The sequence below is a fragment of the Oreochromis niloticus genome, linkage group LG17 (genome assembly GCF_001858045.2).
Source record: "Oreochromis niloticus isolate F11D_XX linkage group LG17, O_niloticus_UMD_NMBU, whole genome shotgun sequence".
NCBI classification, from domain to species: domain Eukaryota; kingdom Metazoa; phylum Chordata; class Actinopteri; order Cichliformes; family Cichlidae; genus Oreochromis; species Oreochromis niloticus.
In genome coordinates this window covers 27,389,897-27,403,246 of record NC_031981.2, presented here as the reverse complement: position 1 = coordinate 27,403,246, position 13,350 = coordinate 27,389,897, and the positions used below count along the sequence as shown (strand labels likewise).

The 13,350-nt window shown below is 39.6% G+C and overlaps 1 protein-coding gene across 1 annotated transcript in view; it reads left to right on the top strand.

The window, feature by feature from the left end:
• Positions 1-795: 795 nt before the first annotated feature.
• Positions 796-13,350, top strand: part of gmds (GDP-mannose 4,6-dehydratase) — a 174,670-nt gene continuing 162,115 nt past the window's right edge. Inside the window, exon 1 of the mRNA XM_003457295.5 lies at positions 796-1,058. Within this exon, the coding sequence (XP_003457343.1) occupies positions 960-1,058 (99 nt within the window). The 5' untranslated portion in view covers positions 796-959. The remainder of the gene's footprint in view (positions 1,059-13,350) is intronic.

The following is a 13,350-nucleotide window of genomic DNA, read 5'->3' as shown; positions in this document are numbered from 1 at the left end:
TGACTGAAATCATACTGACAGGGTTTTTGACTTCTATAACCATTGCCCACACATTAGTCAGTATGATTAAGTGATGAATAAATAAGTGAATAAAATTCAATTAAGGTGTGGTTTTTCTTGGCTTTGATGATGTTGTTTACTACAGTGATCCAAATTAATGTGTATTTCATTGACATGATTCATACATTACTGTAGATGGGTGTTTTCTTTTAGTCATTTCCTTTTAGCTTGTTGTGTCATGCTATTGTCGCCCTAAAAACACTTCCACAGTTTATTGTGGAGGTTTTTCCTCACTTTTGTGCCAGGCCATAAATATTCACCCTCGCTTTCTTTATTTCCATTGTGTTGTATTCAAGTTCCAATGTTTATTTTGTGGGTGTTTGAAGAGTTTTTCTATTTGTTGGTATTTTCTTCAGGTGAAGTGCATTTGACCTCTAAGGACCACCGTAGACTCAGGACCTTCTTGCTGTGAGGCAACAATGCTAATCACACTGTGCTGCCTACAATATAAACAAAACATAAAATAATCAGGATCACAACACTAAAATGTTTTATTTTTAAACTACATTTAAAAGTTTCAGTTGTGCTCAGGTTTGTGAGTTATGTTGTAAACAAATACTTGTGAAGTCTTCAAAAGTATTTTTCATAGCTGTTAGAAACAACAGCTATTGGTTGCATTTCTCCCTCCGTCCTTCTAGTGGCGCTGTGGCAAGAAAAAAACATTTAGCGCTCACAGGCTTTCCTCTCTTTAGGGAAGCGTCCTTTACTGCTTCTTCTCTCGGTTCCCATTGGCCAACTTCATCACGCTTCCGCATACGTAACAGCGTGCAGCGGTTTCCAGCTTGGTTTACGGATGCAACGGAGGCTCGTTGGTACTCAGACGGTAAACTGACGGAAGCGTTTTGCTGTGTCCGACTGGTCAGCGAGGCAGCAAACTGTAAACATTCACCCTGTCAGAGATGGCTCAGTGCTTCGAGACTGCCACCGTTAGCTCCGATGTTAATGGCGAGCCGAAGAAGGAGAGGAAAGTAGCTGTCATCACCGGCATCACCGGGCAGGTAACGTCACTGAAGTACTATTGGGCAGCTATCTGCACTGTAGGATGGCATGGACAAACCCCAGTTTATAAAACCATCTTTCCAATGGCGCACTTTAGTTGGTCACTGCTGGTGAAAGGTTCAATACCTCCTTGTTCGTGGTTAATTTTGAGAGGAAACGTGTGGTTAAAGCTGCCGGTGTCACTTACACCTGCCAGGAGCTAATTCACCATCCCATTCAAATGTGCTCTTTGTGTATTTTGCATATGATTGTTAACACGTGCCAATTTATGTCGCACTGAAATTCTCCCAGAAAGCGAATTACTTTTGCTTGTCATGCATGCCTTAAGGGAAAATAACTTCTGCTCTTTCTATTCAGTTGTCTTTGTACTATACTTCCAAGTTTTCAAGATGTCGTCAGAGTACACGTTTTTGGCTCTGTGAGTTCACACCCAGCCAGTGACAGTGCGCTGGTATCAGATAAAGTGAGTCGAACAGGTAGTTCAGGTGTAACTCGTCATGCTTTCTGGTTTGTCAGCTTTCCAACCTGTTCTGGTCACAGACAATGTGGTGATGTGAACATTTAAATTAAAAATTACAAACCATGAATGTTTAGGTGTCTCTGTGTAGAAGTAACCTTAATTTTAAAGTCTTTAAACCATCAGCTGAGATGAAAAAAAAAAAAAAGTAAACAGAAAAGTTGCCTAAGACTTGAAAGTAGCCACCAGCAATCCTGCAAACCATGCTACACAGTAACCCGTATGTACAAGTTTATGATTACAACACAATAAACGGTACAATACAATACAGTACAATAAACGTTTCTGTAAACAGAGCTTAAAGAACTGAAAGAACTGTTTCCAGAGAGCAGACCGTGAATGGCAGAGTGAATGACACACAGCAAACCATAACCAAAGGCAGTGTTGACACTACTCTAGAAACACAAATCATCGTGCCACATCATCAATGTGTAGACTAGTCTGGACGAAACTGTCAATTACTATAAATTATTTCCATTACTGGTCAGCTGCAAATCCTCTGAACTTACCACTGTTTAATTATACATCATTTCCTGGAAAGATAAGCTCCGGGTTGCAACAGCCCATTAAACAGGTTCTTTACTGTGGAAGCCAGATGTTTCCTATTCTCAGAGTGATACAAATCTATCAGTTTAACTGTCAGCATTGATTGAAGTTGAAGCACATTTGCTCTTTTTGTACAAAGCAATGTCACCATGACACAGCTTCACACATGCAGGTGTTGAGCTGTGATGATAACCAGCTAACTCACGCATGTTTCCTAATTAACTAATAGGGAAATTATGGTGGTTCGGCCAGCAGTGGAAGCACACATAGGCAGTCAATACGTCTGTATACATAAATGAATAAATAAAAGTGGACCAAATATTGTCACATGGTTTGTAGTGACGCATTTACTTGGAGTTAACTTGAATCTTTCCACTGCGTGAACAACAATGGACATTGAAAAGTTACAAGTTTACAAAGTCATCAACTGACGTGGACCACAGTAAACAGAACAAGAGGTGTGGAAACACCCTAAGTCAGCAGGTGGTGCAGCATTCCTAAGTAATAGAAATAAGACAGTTCCATGGAAAATGCATGTACTGTCCAAACTAATAAAAGAGATGCTTCAGTGTTGTACTACATATGACAAATGTAGCTACTGCTTCATCGTAGAACCTTTAGCAGTCCTAATGGAAGATTATGTAAAATTAAATTCAAATTTTCCTTATTTCTTACAAACCTAACAGTGTAATTTTTTTTATGCCAACAGCTAACAGTAAGTAGAAGTTAAAGTAAAAAAACAAATGAAAATGAAATGAATCACTGAGTGAAGTGCAAAACATGAAGGTCCAAATAGGATGCTGAAGCCCAGCCAGTTTATTACAGCCTATTTTAAAGCATGCAACTCGAAGACACTCCCTGACCTGTTCAACTGCCTTATATGGCCAAAGCTAAGAGATCAATAGAATTAATGGTTCTGTGTTTTGCAGCCAGTGTTTCCATTGTCTAAAGGTCCATTAAGGTTCAGTACATTCGGTCTTCTGACTAAAAGTACTGATTTACGGACTAAACTTCATCATAATTACTAGTGTTAGTCTGGAAAGTACATGCATTTTCCATAAAATAATGTATTCATTACTTAGGATTGCTGCTTACCTGCTGATTTGTGCAAGAAGTAACACCGTGACATATTTTAACATTACGCATCTAAAATAACAGGTGATGCCAGAGCTTCTGTAACATCACTCTTCATTCAATATATAAGAATGGTCACTTTATTTTTAGTTACTACTGCTGCTATGTTCGCTGACATTTTCTCACACTCTGTTTATGGGGATCACCTGCTCATCAAACGTGTTAATAATTATAAATGGCTTCAAGCTCACATTCAGGCTTGTGTGACTCAGAGCCATTTTTCTGTGATACGTGCACACATTTCTGCATCTTTTTCACTGCAAACATACACTGTATATTATTTATGTTATGTAACATTTAATTGCGTACTGTAATTCATTTCTTTTGTATTTTAAATTATAGTAAATTTTGTATTTCAGTTTTCAGTTTGAATCTTGCATCTCTTGGCATGCATACACACTTAAAGCATAACTTTTTAGGGTGTAGTTCCCTTGCTCTCTGTTGATGCGTGTCAAAGAAGCCACAACAACTTCCGTGTGCCTCCCCCCCCCCCTACACACACACACACACACACACACACACACACACACACACACACACACACACACACACACACACACACACACACACCTAAAACCTTAGAAGAATGGTTTTAGGTGTGAGAAGAATCTGATAATCTGATGTCACATCAAAGCAAAGCCACAAAGCTGCTGTGAAAGCAGGTTTTGTAGTATTAGAGAAGACAGAGGAAGAGCTTTTGAAATACTCCATGATTCAAGTGTGCGGCATCTTGTGTCCAGAGAAAAACACAAGCATTTTCAAATGTTGGCTTAACCACAAATACTGTTGCTGATTGGATATGTGATCTTGTCTCTGATTTACAAGCACAGTTGATGGAAAAGGGAAAGGATTTCCCTGAATACTCTGTGGCTGTGGATGAGAGCACTGACACTACTGACACTGCACAGCTGGCCACCTTCATCTGTGGGGCTGCAGTTTATGTGTCATAGAGGAACTTTGGGGCTTTAAATCATTGCATACTACAACCAGGGCAAAAGGAATCTTTAATAAAGTATCTAAATGTGTAAGTGATATGAAACTGCTTGGAACAAATTTATGGGAGTGAAAAACAGATGGAGTCGCTGCGAAAAAAGTAGATTAGGGGGAATGATGTAGGAGAAGATGCAAGGGGTGAACAGAACACTATAGTGCAATGGGACGAAAAGTGGAGGTGTAAGTTGGTGTGTCTGTGCGACATAACTAAGCCTCTTATAGCACTAAACCTTCAGCTTGGGGGACGAGGCTGTGTGATCATGGATATGTATGATGCGTATGTATAAAGTCTTTTCAAGTGACTCAAATGCAGCAAGGGAACTTTGCTCACTTTCCCTATTACCAAACAGTGTCAAGCCAAGTCACCACTACGGTGTTCCCAAATATGCATTTTGCTGATAAAGTGAACACGCTTTGCACTGAGATCACACAGTGCTTTGGTAACATTGCAGTGCAGAAATATAATTTTGAACTGGTACATGATCCATTTGCTGTTGATGTGTAAAAAAACAAACAAACAAAAAACAACACCTGTACGAACTTTGCATGTGACAGCTGTAAAAATCCTGAGACTGCAGGTTTACTAGTGCAGAAAGCACATTCAGATGACTCACATGTGTTCTACAGAATTTTTTCATTGCCATTAGCAATATAGTACAGGGTGTATTGTTAGGGTGTATTAATACTTGCTTTACACTCTTTTGTTCACATCAATTTTGTGCTTTCAGCAAGGCGTTTCATAACAGGATTGTGAACACACAAAGAAGCTTAAACACTGAAGGAAATAAAAAATGATCAAACAGATGTTTTTATGTGCAGGTTTAAATGAAATTTTCATTTCCTTTGAGCTCTTCTTTGATCTTCACCAACTCATTAGAGAAATATCTGTATCTAACAGTTGTTTTGTCAGCTATTCAGAAGGTTGGTAGTTTGATCCCCAGCTCCTGTATCTGTACGTTGAAGCGCCCTGCGCAAGACACAACCCTAATGGGATTTTTCAAATGATTAGCTCCCGGGACAAACTGACAAATTTTGGCAATTGTGTCCACTTTTAAAAGGTTTTGTTGACTGTTATTAATGGATACTAATTAAAAATACTAAGAGAGATCATGCTGTATAGAGAGGAAAAGTGTTCATACCAAATCACGACTTTCAAGCTTATTAGATTTGTGCAAACTCTGTTTAAGGACTGTTTGTTTTTTATATAGTGTATTTACAATATTTGTTTGGATTTGTGTTGTTAAGTCTGAAAACGTGAAGAGCTGCAGTCTTACACCTGATTTATCCTACCAGTGGGAAAATTACGCTGTAGCCCAACGTAGACAGTGAGCCATTTATTTTGTATGCCCCTTATTTTAGCATAACTAATACCACAATTTAACCAAAGTTCATTTTTAATGTTTCAATGATGGTTCCCTTTTTTTTTTTTTTTTACATGAAATTATTTAGATGTTAAGTATTGTGTTGTTTGCTGTAATCAATTTTGGCAGTTTATTAGTAAAATGTAAAATGATTACAAAGTAACAACTTAAGTATTTGCATCATTTGCACACTTTTAACAAATCACTGCATTTGTTTGCCATTTTCTTAGAAAAATATTAAGGAATGGGGGGTGGCTCCAGATGGTTGCACAGTACTTCACATTTATTGTTAAGTGTTTCTTACAGGGATAACGAAATAAAGATGGTGCACACCATTGGACTCTGTATGAGGATAAAGCAAATACCTACATGGAAGGAAGGACGTAGTGTTTTCTTAGTTTTCCGCTAGTTGATTATTGTGAGAACAGGTCAACATCAAGCGACAGCGAGCTGGTCCTGATGTTATAGTGTTATTTTGCTATTTGTGTATTCAGTACCAGTGCGTGTTTTGTGTTACAGCGCGCTTGTTTCCAAATGCAGTGGCTGGAATTGGTTAGATCTGTTTGCATTGTGCTGAGATGCTGATGGCGATGTCACACTAGCAGTTTCAAGTGTTAGCCTCCAACCAGCATTCTAGATGCAAAGAGTGTCTAACATACAGCATCACTGGATTAGTTTAGTATAAAGAACAGCTCCTGTTTTCTGACTGTACTGAAGATCATACAGATGGAATTTGTTAGTACTCTGGTATAAAGCGCATAGACTGTAAAGTTATTGCCTGCAGATAAAAGGAATACAGATGTAATCTGGGAATTTTATTTTTTAACGATACAGCACTCTTGGATTTTTAACTACTATTTCCAAGATATTCTAATGTAGTCAATTTAATATTAAAGGAAATGGAATTTGTGTCAAACTTTCAACATTTTCATATGTATTATAAATGTTATATCGATATGACACGAGAAGATTTTTTTTACGTCCCACTCTTCCATGTATTTGTTTTGCGTTATCTAAAGAAGTGGAAATAATATAACCTGTCCATGACTTAGATGTCAGTGTGTGTGTGTATGTCATATGTAGCGTGCAGATATAAGAGGAATTTCCGTTGCATGTGATGATTTGCACTGAAGCAAACTTAAGCAGAAACCTGAGAAATATTTCATGGTAGGGAATAAAAGTAGTCCGTTGACCTTTAGCAGAATCCAGCCCTGGAGAGACAACTTTCAGCGGCCTTGGAAAGTCATTTTCAACATCTCACATTCCTTTAACAAGCAAAGGTCCATCTCCCCTCACCCTCTTTAACAGGAAAAAAGAATAACAGTGTTAATTCATTTTTATTTCACCAGTCATGGCTTTACTGTTACTGACTACTGAGCGCCTATGCAGGAGGCAAGCAGGCAGGCATCTGGATACACCATCTCAGAAGTCACTTGTCGGGCCACTGGGGTCACTGCGATGCTGTAAATCTGTTGGCTAACTACTGTTCATAAATTTCAGGGCAACACGCTGCTCGGTCTGAATACTTTTGACTGCTGTCTTGGTGTGAAGTATTGGGTTGAGAGAGTGTGAGGTATGGGAGACCACCTGAGTGCCAAGGCAAAGCTGTGGAGCTGGGCAGGGGTTCTGCTTGATAGTGTGGTTTTTTTATTAGCTGGGGTTACAAAGAGGACAGGTTCACCCTCTCTGTTCCACAGTAAAACTTTACTTTGGCTTTGAGACCAGCACTTCTTTCTTCAACCCCTCTGGTTGGGAAAACAGCACTACATTGCAGTATGACCCCGCAAGCTTTTTGATGTTCAACCTACAGGCCTCTTTTCTTCATCCTTTGTTGGCGTTTTATACTCTCTCATTCCTCCCTTGCCTCCTTCCCTAGACTCCACTGTTAGCAACACTGGATAGAGTGTTTGCGTGTGCCAGTAATAATAATCATAAAGCTAAGAATCCGTGCACACATCTCCACTGTTGCTCATAACTGCTGCTGATGGCTCCTTAAAGGCCGAGTCCTCCTCTGAATGAAGTCTGTCAGCTTCTATTTATTCAGGAAAAGAGATGTAGGCTAAGTCCAGCTGCAGTTAGTTGTAAAAAGTAAAAAGCATAGGTGCATCTACTACAAATTCTCACGAGTTCTCAATGTCAGAGGTCAAGTTTTCCAAAAATCCTGCGAATGCGATAACCGGAGAATGAGGCGACGTAGGCTTTTGAAATTGATACCACAGGTGTAGCTACAGCCTCTTTTCCACTAGTACCCACTCGGCTCAGCTCAGCTCGACTCTACTCATTTTTGGTCTTTTCCCCTTACAATAGAGTAGCGCCTAATGTGCGTGGGGTTGTTATAGCAATGCGTCTGAAAGTCCTGAGATGATGTCATTTACATGCGACATAAACACAGCTCAACAATGGAGGATGTCAAGGCAATGGTATACCTGCTGCTTGGTCTACAGCTTAACTCGGGGTCCTCAGTGTTGGTTTTTGCGTCACCGTTTCCCTGATTGCTGGGTTTCAAAAATTCTAGCTTTAACCTTTGTGAAGGAGTTCCTCTCATTACTCGTCGAGTGACACCATTAACCGGCATGCAGCGCGACATCACATTTTCTGATTGACTCAGCTGTACTTGGAGTACCAGTACCAAGTAATACTGCTTAATGGAAAACCCTGAAAGTCGATTCGAAGAAAAATGCTTTGCTAAAAATCTCGGATGAGTTTGAAGGTCAAAGGTTGGACAAGATCAGTTTATGTTTTTTAAAATTAACTAGGATGTTCACGTTGATACCACAGGTACATCTACGTCTATCTAGCTGCCAGCTAGCAGCTGACAGTTAGCAGTTATTCAGTGATCCTTACTTCTAAGTAGAAGGCAGGTATATTGTATATTTTGCAGCTCTGCATCATTATCCCTTTGAACACGAGGACATTTTAGCTCTCTGATGAGCCTTGTGATATATTAACCGTCATGCCACTATTTCATTTCAAGTTTCATTGGCATGTTAGAGGGACTGCACAGCACATACTTTAGTTTTTGGATACAGCTTGTGTCCTGAGGGCTAGAAGAGTTAAGTGACCTCAGTTATAGTATGGGCATGGAAAGTCCTTGTTTCTAATGTAACTGTATACACATACCACATGCTTCCAGCTGAAAGTCCAACCACTAATTAGTGTGCAAGAAATGTGAAACTGCATGTAAGTGCACACAAACATACTCCTGTATGTGGTATGTTAGTACTTAACACACACTGGTAAAATAAATCAGTCTGAAATGACTTGTCAGGTCAGGTGGTCAAACACGGCCTGCTGTGGTTTTCTTTTTCAAAAATAGAAAAGTGGCTGCGAGGGTGTCCTAAATATGTGCAAGAGCAGGGAAACAAACTGAGTGACAGAAAATTAAAAGGGACAGTTTTGACAGTTAACTGAAAATCTTAAACTCACTTAAACATAAGGTTTGCATAAGGTTTTTTTCTGTTTTTAGCTATTCTGCAGTATATTTAGATTTAAGTCACACAAAAAAGACTTTTTGACTTTAGTCTTTGATATTTTACTGTTCTAAATTAAAAATAATGTCTGCAGATATTATGGCAGTAGGTCTTTGTGCAGCTTCTTAATTGCTTCTGCGAGTGCTGTTCACTCATTATTTCAGTGATATGGCTGAATGGTCCTAAAGTAGAGGAAAGAGATTCAGGCTGCTCTTCACGTAGCACACTGAATGTTCCTACTTAATGCAGTGTGTGAGTCTGTGTGTGCACAGGGTTTTGTGTATTGTGGTCTGTGATTACAGCTTCATTATACCATATCAGGCCTAATTGCAGACTAGTGGCGTGCTTGGCAGCTTCTGCCTGTGGTCTAAAGAAAACACATTACAGTGATTCATTTGTAGCTTATGCACAATGACAAATAAATCCATGTATGGCCTCTGTGTTTACATAAATCATGTCGGTAAGCACACAGGCTAAGCCCTTAAAATTTCAGACTGGGAATCAAAATGTTTTCCATTTGGGCTTTTTCTGCCTAATGTTGGACAGGTGATATCAACTTACTTTGGTATTTTAGGTCACAGAGCTGACCCAGTGAAACAACTGGATACAAAATTTCACTTCACCAGCAGGGGGTACCAAACTCACAGTGTTCGTGTTTGTCCAAAAACATCAGGCTCTTTAGTTAAAGCCATGAGCATGACTGTGTTGTTCTAAGTAATGCTTGAAGACATCAGAAGAACTGTTTGGTCAAAACCAGGTTGGAAAAACCTTGGATTTTTTAACTGGGTTAAAATCACTGGATGAGAGAGAGAGAGAGAGAGAGAGAGAGAGAGAGAGATAGATAGATAGATAGATAGATAGATAGATAGATAGATATAAAAAAAAATTTTTTTTTAATTTTTTATTTTGACTTGTAATTTTTATTGGATGCCTTAAACCTGTTCAAAACAGTGCCTCTGTTTTTGCCCCTTCTACACATTTAGTTCATAATGTATTTTTAATGTGTATTACAGTGTAAATAACACTTTCAGGCTGTTTATAAGTGTGAAACAGTTCACAGTATCATAATAAATGCATTTTATTTTTTAATACTTTCATTTCACCTCATTCTTCATTTTGAACTGTATATTGTGACTCAAATCAGAAGTTTAATCCTAAAATTTTGGGTTTTAATATTTGTGTGTGCAAATTAATGTTTTATTCTTTAATGCTTAAGTAGCAAAGCTATCTAAAGTCTAATCTGAGTTACTTGGATTCAAATTTATGTTGCTACTTTGCTTTAGTGTCTGAGGGAAATACAGTCCCGTACGTCTCTGCACTACAGAAGGAGCACATCATGTTTTTAAGTGTATTTAAAGTGAAAAAGCAAAAACTGAATTACTTTCCTCTAATCTTAGACTCATGTACGCACACATCAGGCCTCTTAATGAAACCACACGATGATGATCTGTTAACAATCGTAATATTAATGCTGATTGGGGATAATGATAGCACTCATGCTACATTTTAAACACATGGATGGATTCAGCCGTTAAGCATTGACATTTGCTTCTTTCCTGATCTTTTTATCACTGAATGTATTTTGCCTTAATCTTTGTTTTGCGTTATTTTCCATTACGTTCACTGACATTTCATTAGGATAGAATTTTAAGTGTATGGATTTCCAGTGAATCTAGATAAAAGGTTCAGTTAAAAAAAGAACAAAGAACGCATAAAAATGATTGTTACTATTATTATTGTATCACGTAATTATGCACAGTATTTGTGTAATACTAATATGCTGAACATGCCCTTATGTTATTTGATTTACTACTTGCAGCATCTTTGCTTACACCAAATATCTCCACGGGTATGCATATATACAATATGCATTTACACATAAATAAACATTTGTCACATTGTTGGACTAAACTGTACTTCGAAGATTTAACCAGGTGGAGACTTAAACTTCAAAGTGTTTGGCATTAGATTGCAAATGAAAAATCCTGAGGTAACACCACCCTGTCAGGTGATTAATACGGTGGTCACACCTGTGCATGTGTTGACATTTGTGCTCCTCCTGCAGAATTACTTACTCCAGATACTCATTGAGATTCTGAGGTCAGACTCAGAATTAGCTTTCAGATGTGAGACAGTCACTGTCCTGTGCTTGGCTTAACCTTCGCACGCCTGTCACTGAGCAGCACCTTTGTAATACAATACACGCACTATAGCTTTGGAGAAGAGTGATCATATTGTGTCATAGGTGTAAATGAATCTTTGTGGTGTGGCATTGACCTGGCAGGTGAACGTGCGTGTGCTTGCCCCCCTCGCTCGCAGCAAGCGCCAGGCTCCCCATAACAGGAAACGGCGAGGTGAGGCCAGGGTTTATGGGCTAATATGGCCTCAAAGGAGTCTCTTGTTTTGAAACAGAGCTGTAGCTCTTCAGACTTGTTTTCCATATTGGTCTGGCATGGAACGCATTGACCCTGGCACACGGGCAGGAAAACATGACACCGGCCGGAGCTTTGAACGCCGTGGGGACGGGCGAGGGGCTGCCAGCGTCCGTGCCCGTCTCCCACTCGGATTTAGCCAGAAACAGGTTGGGCATCAGTGCCAACTTACTGCCAGGTTGCTCAACCTGCAGATACTGGATCTCTAAAAAGGCATGTAGTGTAGTACAGAGGGCTGCAGCTATAATCTGTTAATTCATCATCTGGTCTATATGTCGAGCAAACCTTTGCAAAAAGCCACAATGTATTTATCTCACTGTGTTTGAAACACCAGTTTCACCAGTTTTTACTAATGAGGCGAAGAAATATTGTATAATTATTGATACAAACAAAATAGCTGTTGGTTTTAATTAACCTACAGCAGTTATTGGTGCAGTTATTGTATGCCATCCTGCACCAGAATGGACATTACGTAATTGTGGTTTAAAAACCAAAAGGAACTAGCGAGGTGGGCCTGACTGCAAAAAGAGAGCAACTTTTCAAGGTAACTCCACCCTAAAGCATACACTGCTTCATCCGCCTTTTTGACCGCAAAGGGGACCAAAATCAACAAAGGGTTGTATTCAGTAAGACGATACTACAGATTCAGCTTAACATTTGGGTTTGTCAACGGGAAAAAAAAAAACATCGTTATAATTTTAATTTATAAAGTAATGTTTTGGATTATTTGTTTGGTTGGGGCCTTTGCCATTGCTGACATCCAGAAATCAGGCACGAGTGAGTGTAAGTGAGAAAACAAGCAGACTTTGAACTTAAATTCACCTTTTTTTTTCTGTCACATCCAGTATTTGTGCCATTATCCTCTCTTCAGTGATCCGTCATCTCTCAGGTCTCTGTGTGTTTGCTTTTCACGCCGTCTTTTACCGTTCGCCACGTTTGCCTTGAGCTGTGGTCAAATTGCATTGTTTCACAAACTGGTTTGATATGAGACGACGCCTTCATCTGGTTTCACTGTGTAAAATCAGCCGTCAGAAACCCGGGGGTGTTTTTCGACTCTGATGTCACCTTTGAAAAGCACATAAACAAGGTCACCCAGGCTTACTACGACTAACTTAGATATGTTGCAAGAATCTGATCAATACTGTGACACTCGTACTGTCATTTATGCTTTTGTTTCCTCACGTTTAAATTATTGAAATGGTCTTTCTATGGGCGTCAGTCAGAAAGCATTAAAACGGCTTCAGATCGTACAAAATGCTACAGCAAGTCTGATTACAAGAACCAAGAAAAAGGAACAGATTTAATGACTTTACACTGTTGTTGTTATAATTATAATTATTATTACTGTCACTTAAAAGTGCGTGTAGCCCGAGACACCACCATCCTGGTGCTGAGAGCAGGTTCCTGCATGCTCCCCAACCTCTAGTAGCCTTTCCTTCTGCGATCCTTTACCCCCACCTTCACCGTTTCCCCCAGACATGAGGAGGAAGCCTCAGGCTGGCATCTTGGCAGTGTAGCCATACGTGTGTGTGTGTGTGTGTGTGTGTGTGTGTGTGTGTGTGTGTGTGTGTGTGTGTGTGTGTATGCGTGTGAGGGGGATTGAGGGATGAATGCCATGACTGGGTCGGAATGTTCCACAGTGTTCCAGAACGTGTGGTCGGAAAATCTGAGCAAGGAAAAAGACATGGAGTAACATGGGTGAGGGGAACAAGACCTTATTGACAGTGATCGTGCTCTCACATCACCAGCACACGTACACAAACACACACACGTCTCAAAGTAGGTCCAGTGTGTGCCCAGCGATCCTGATCCATGTGGACGTCAAGCCTGATGATCCC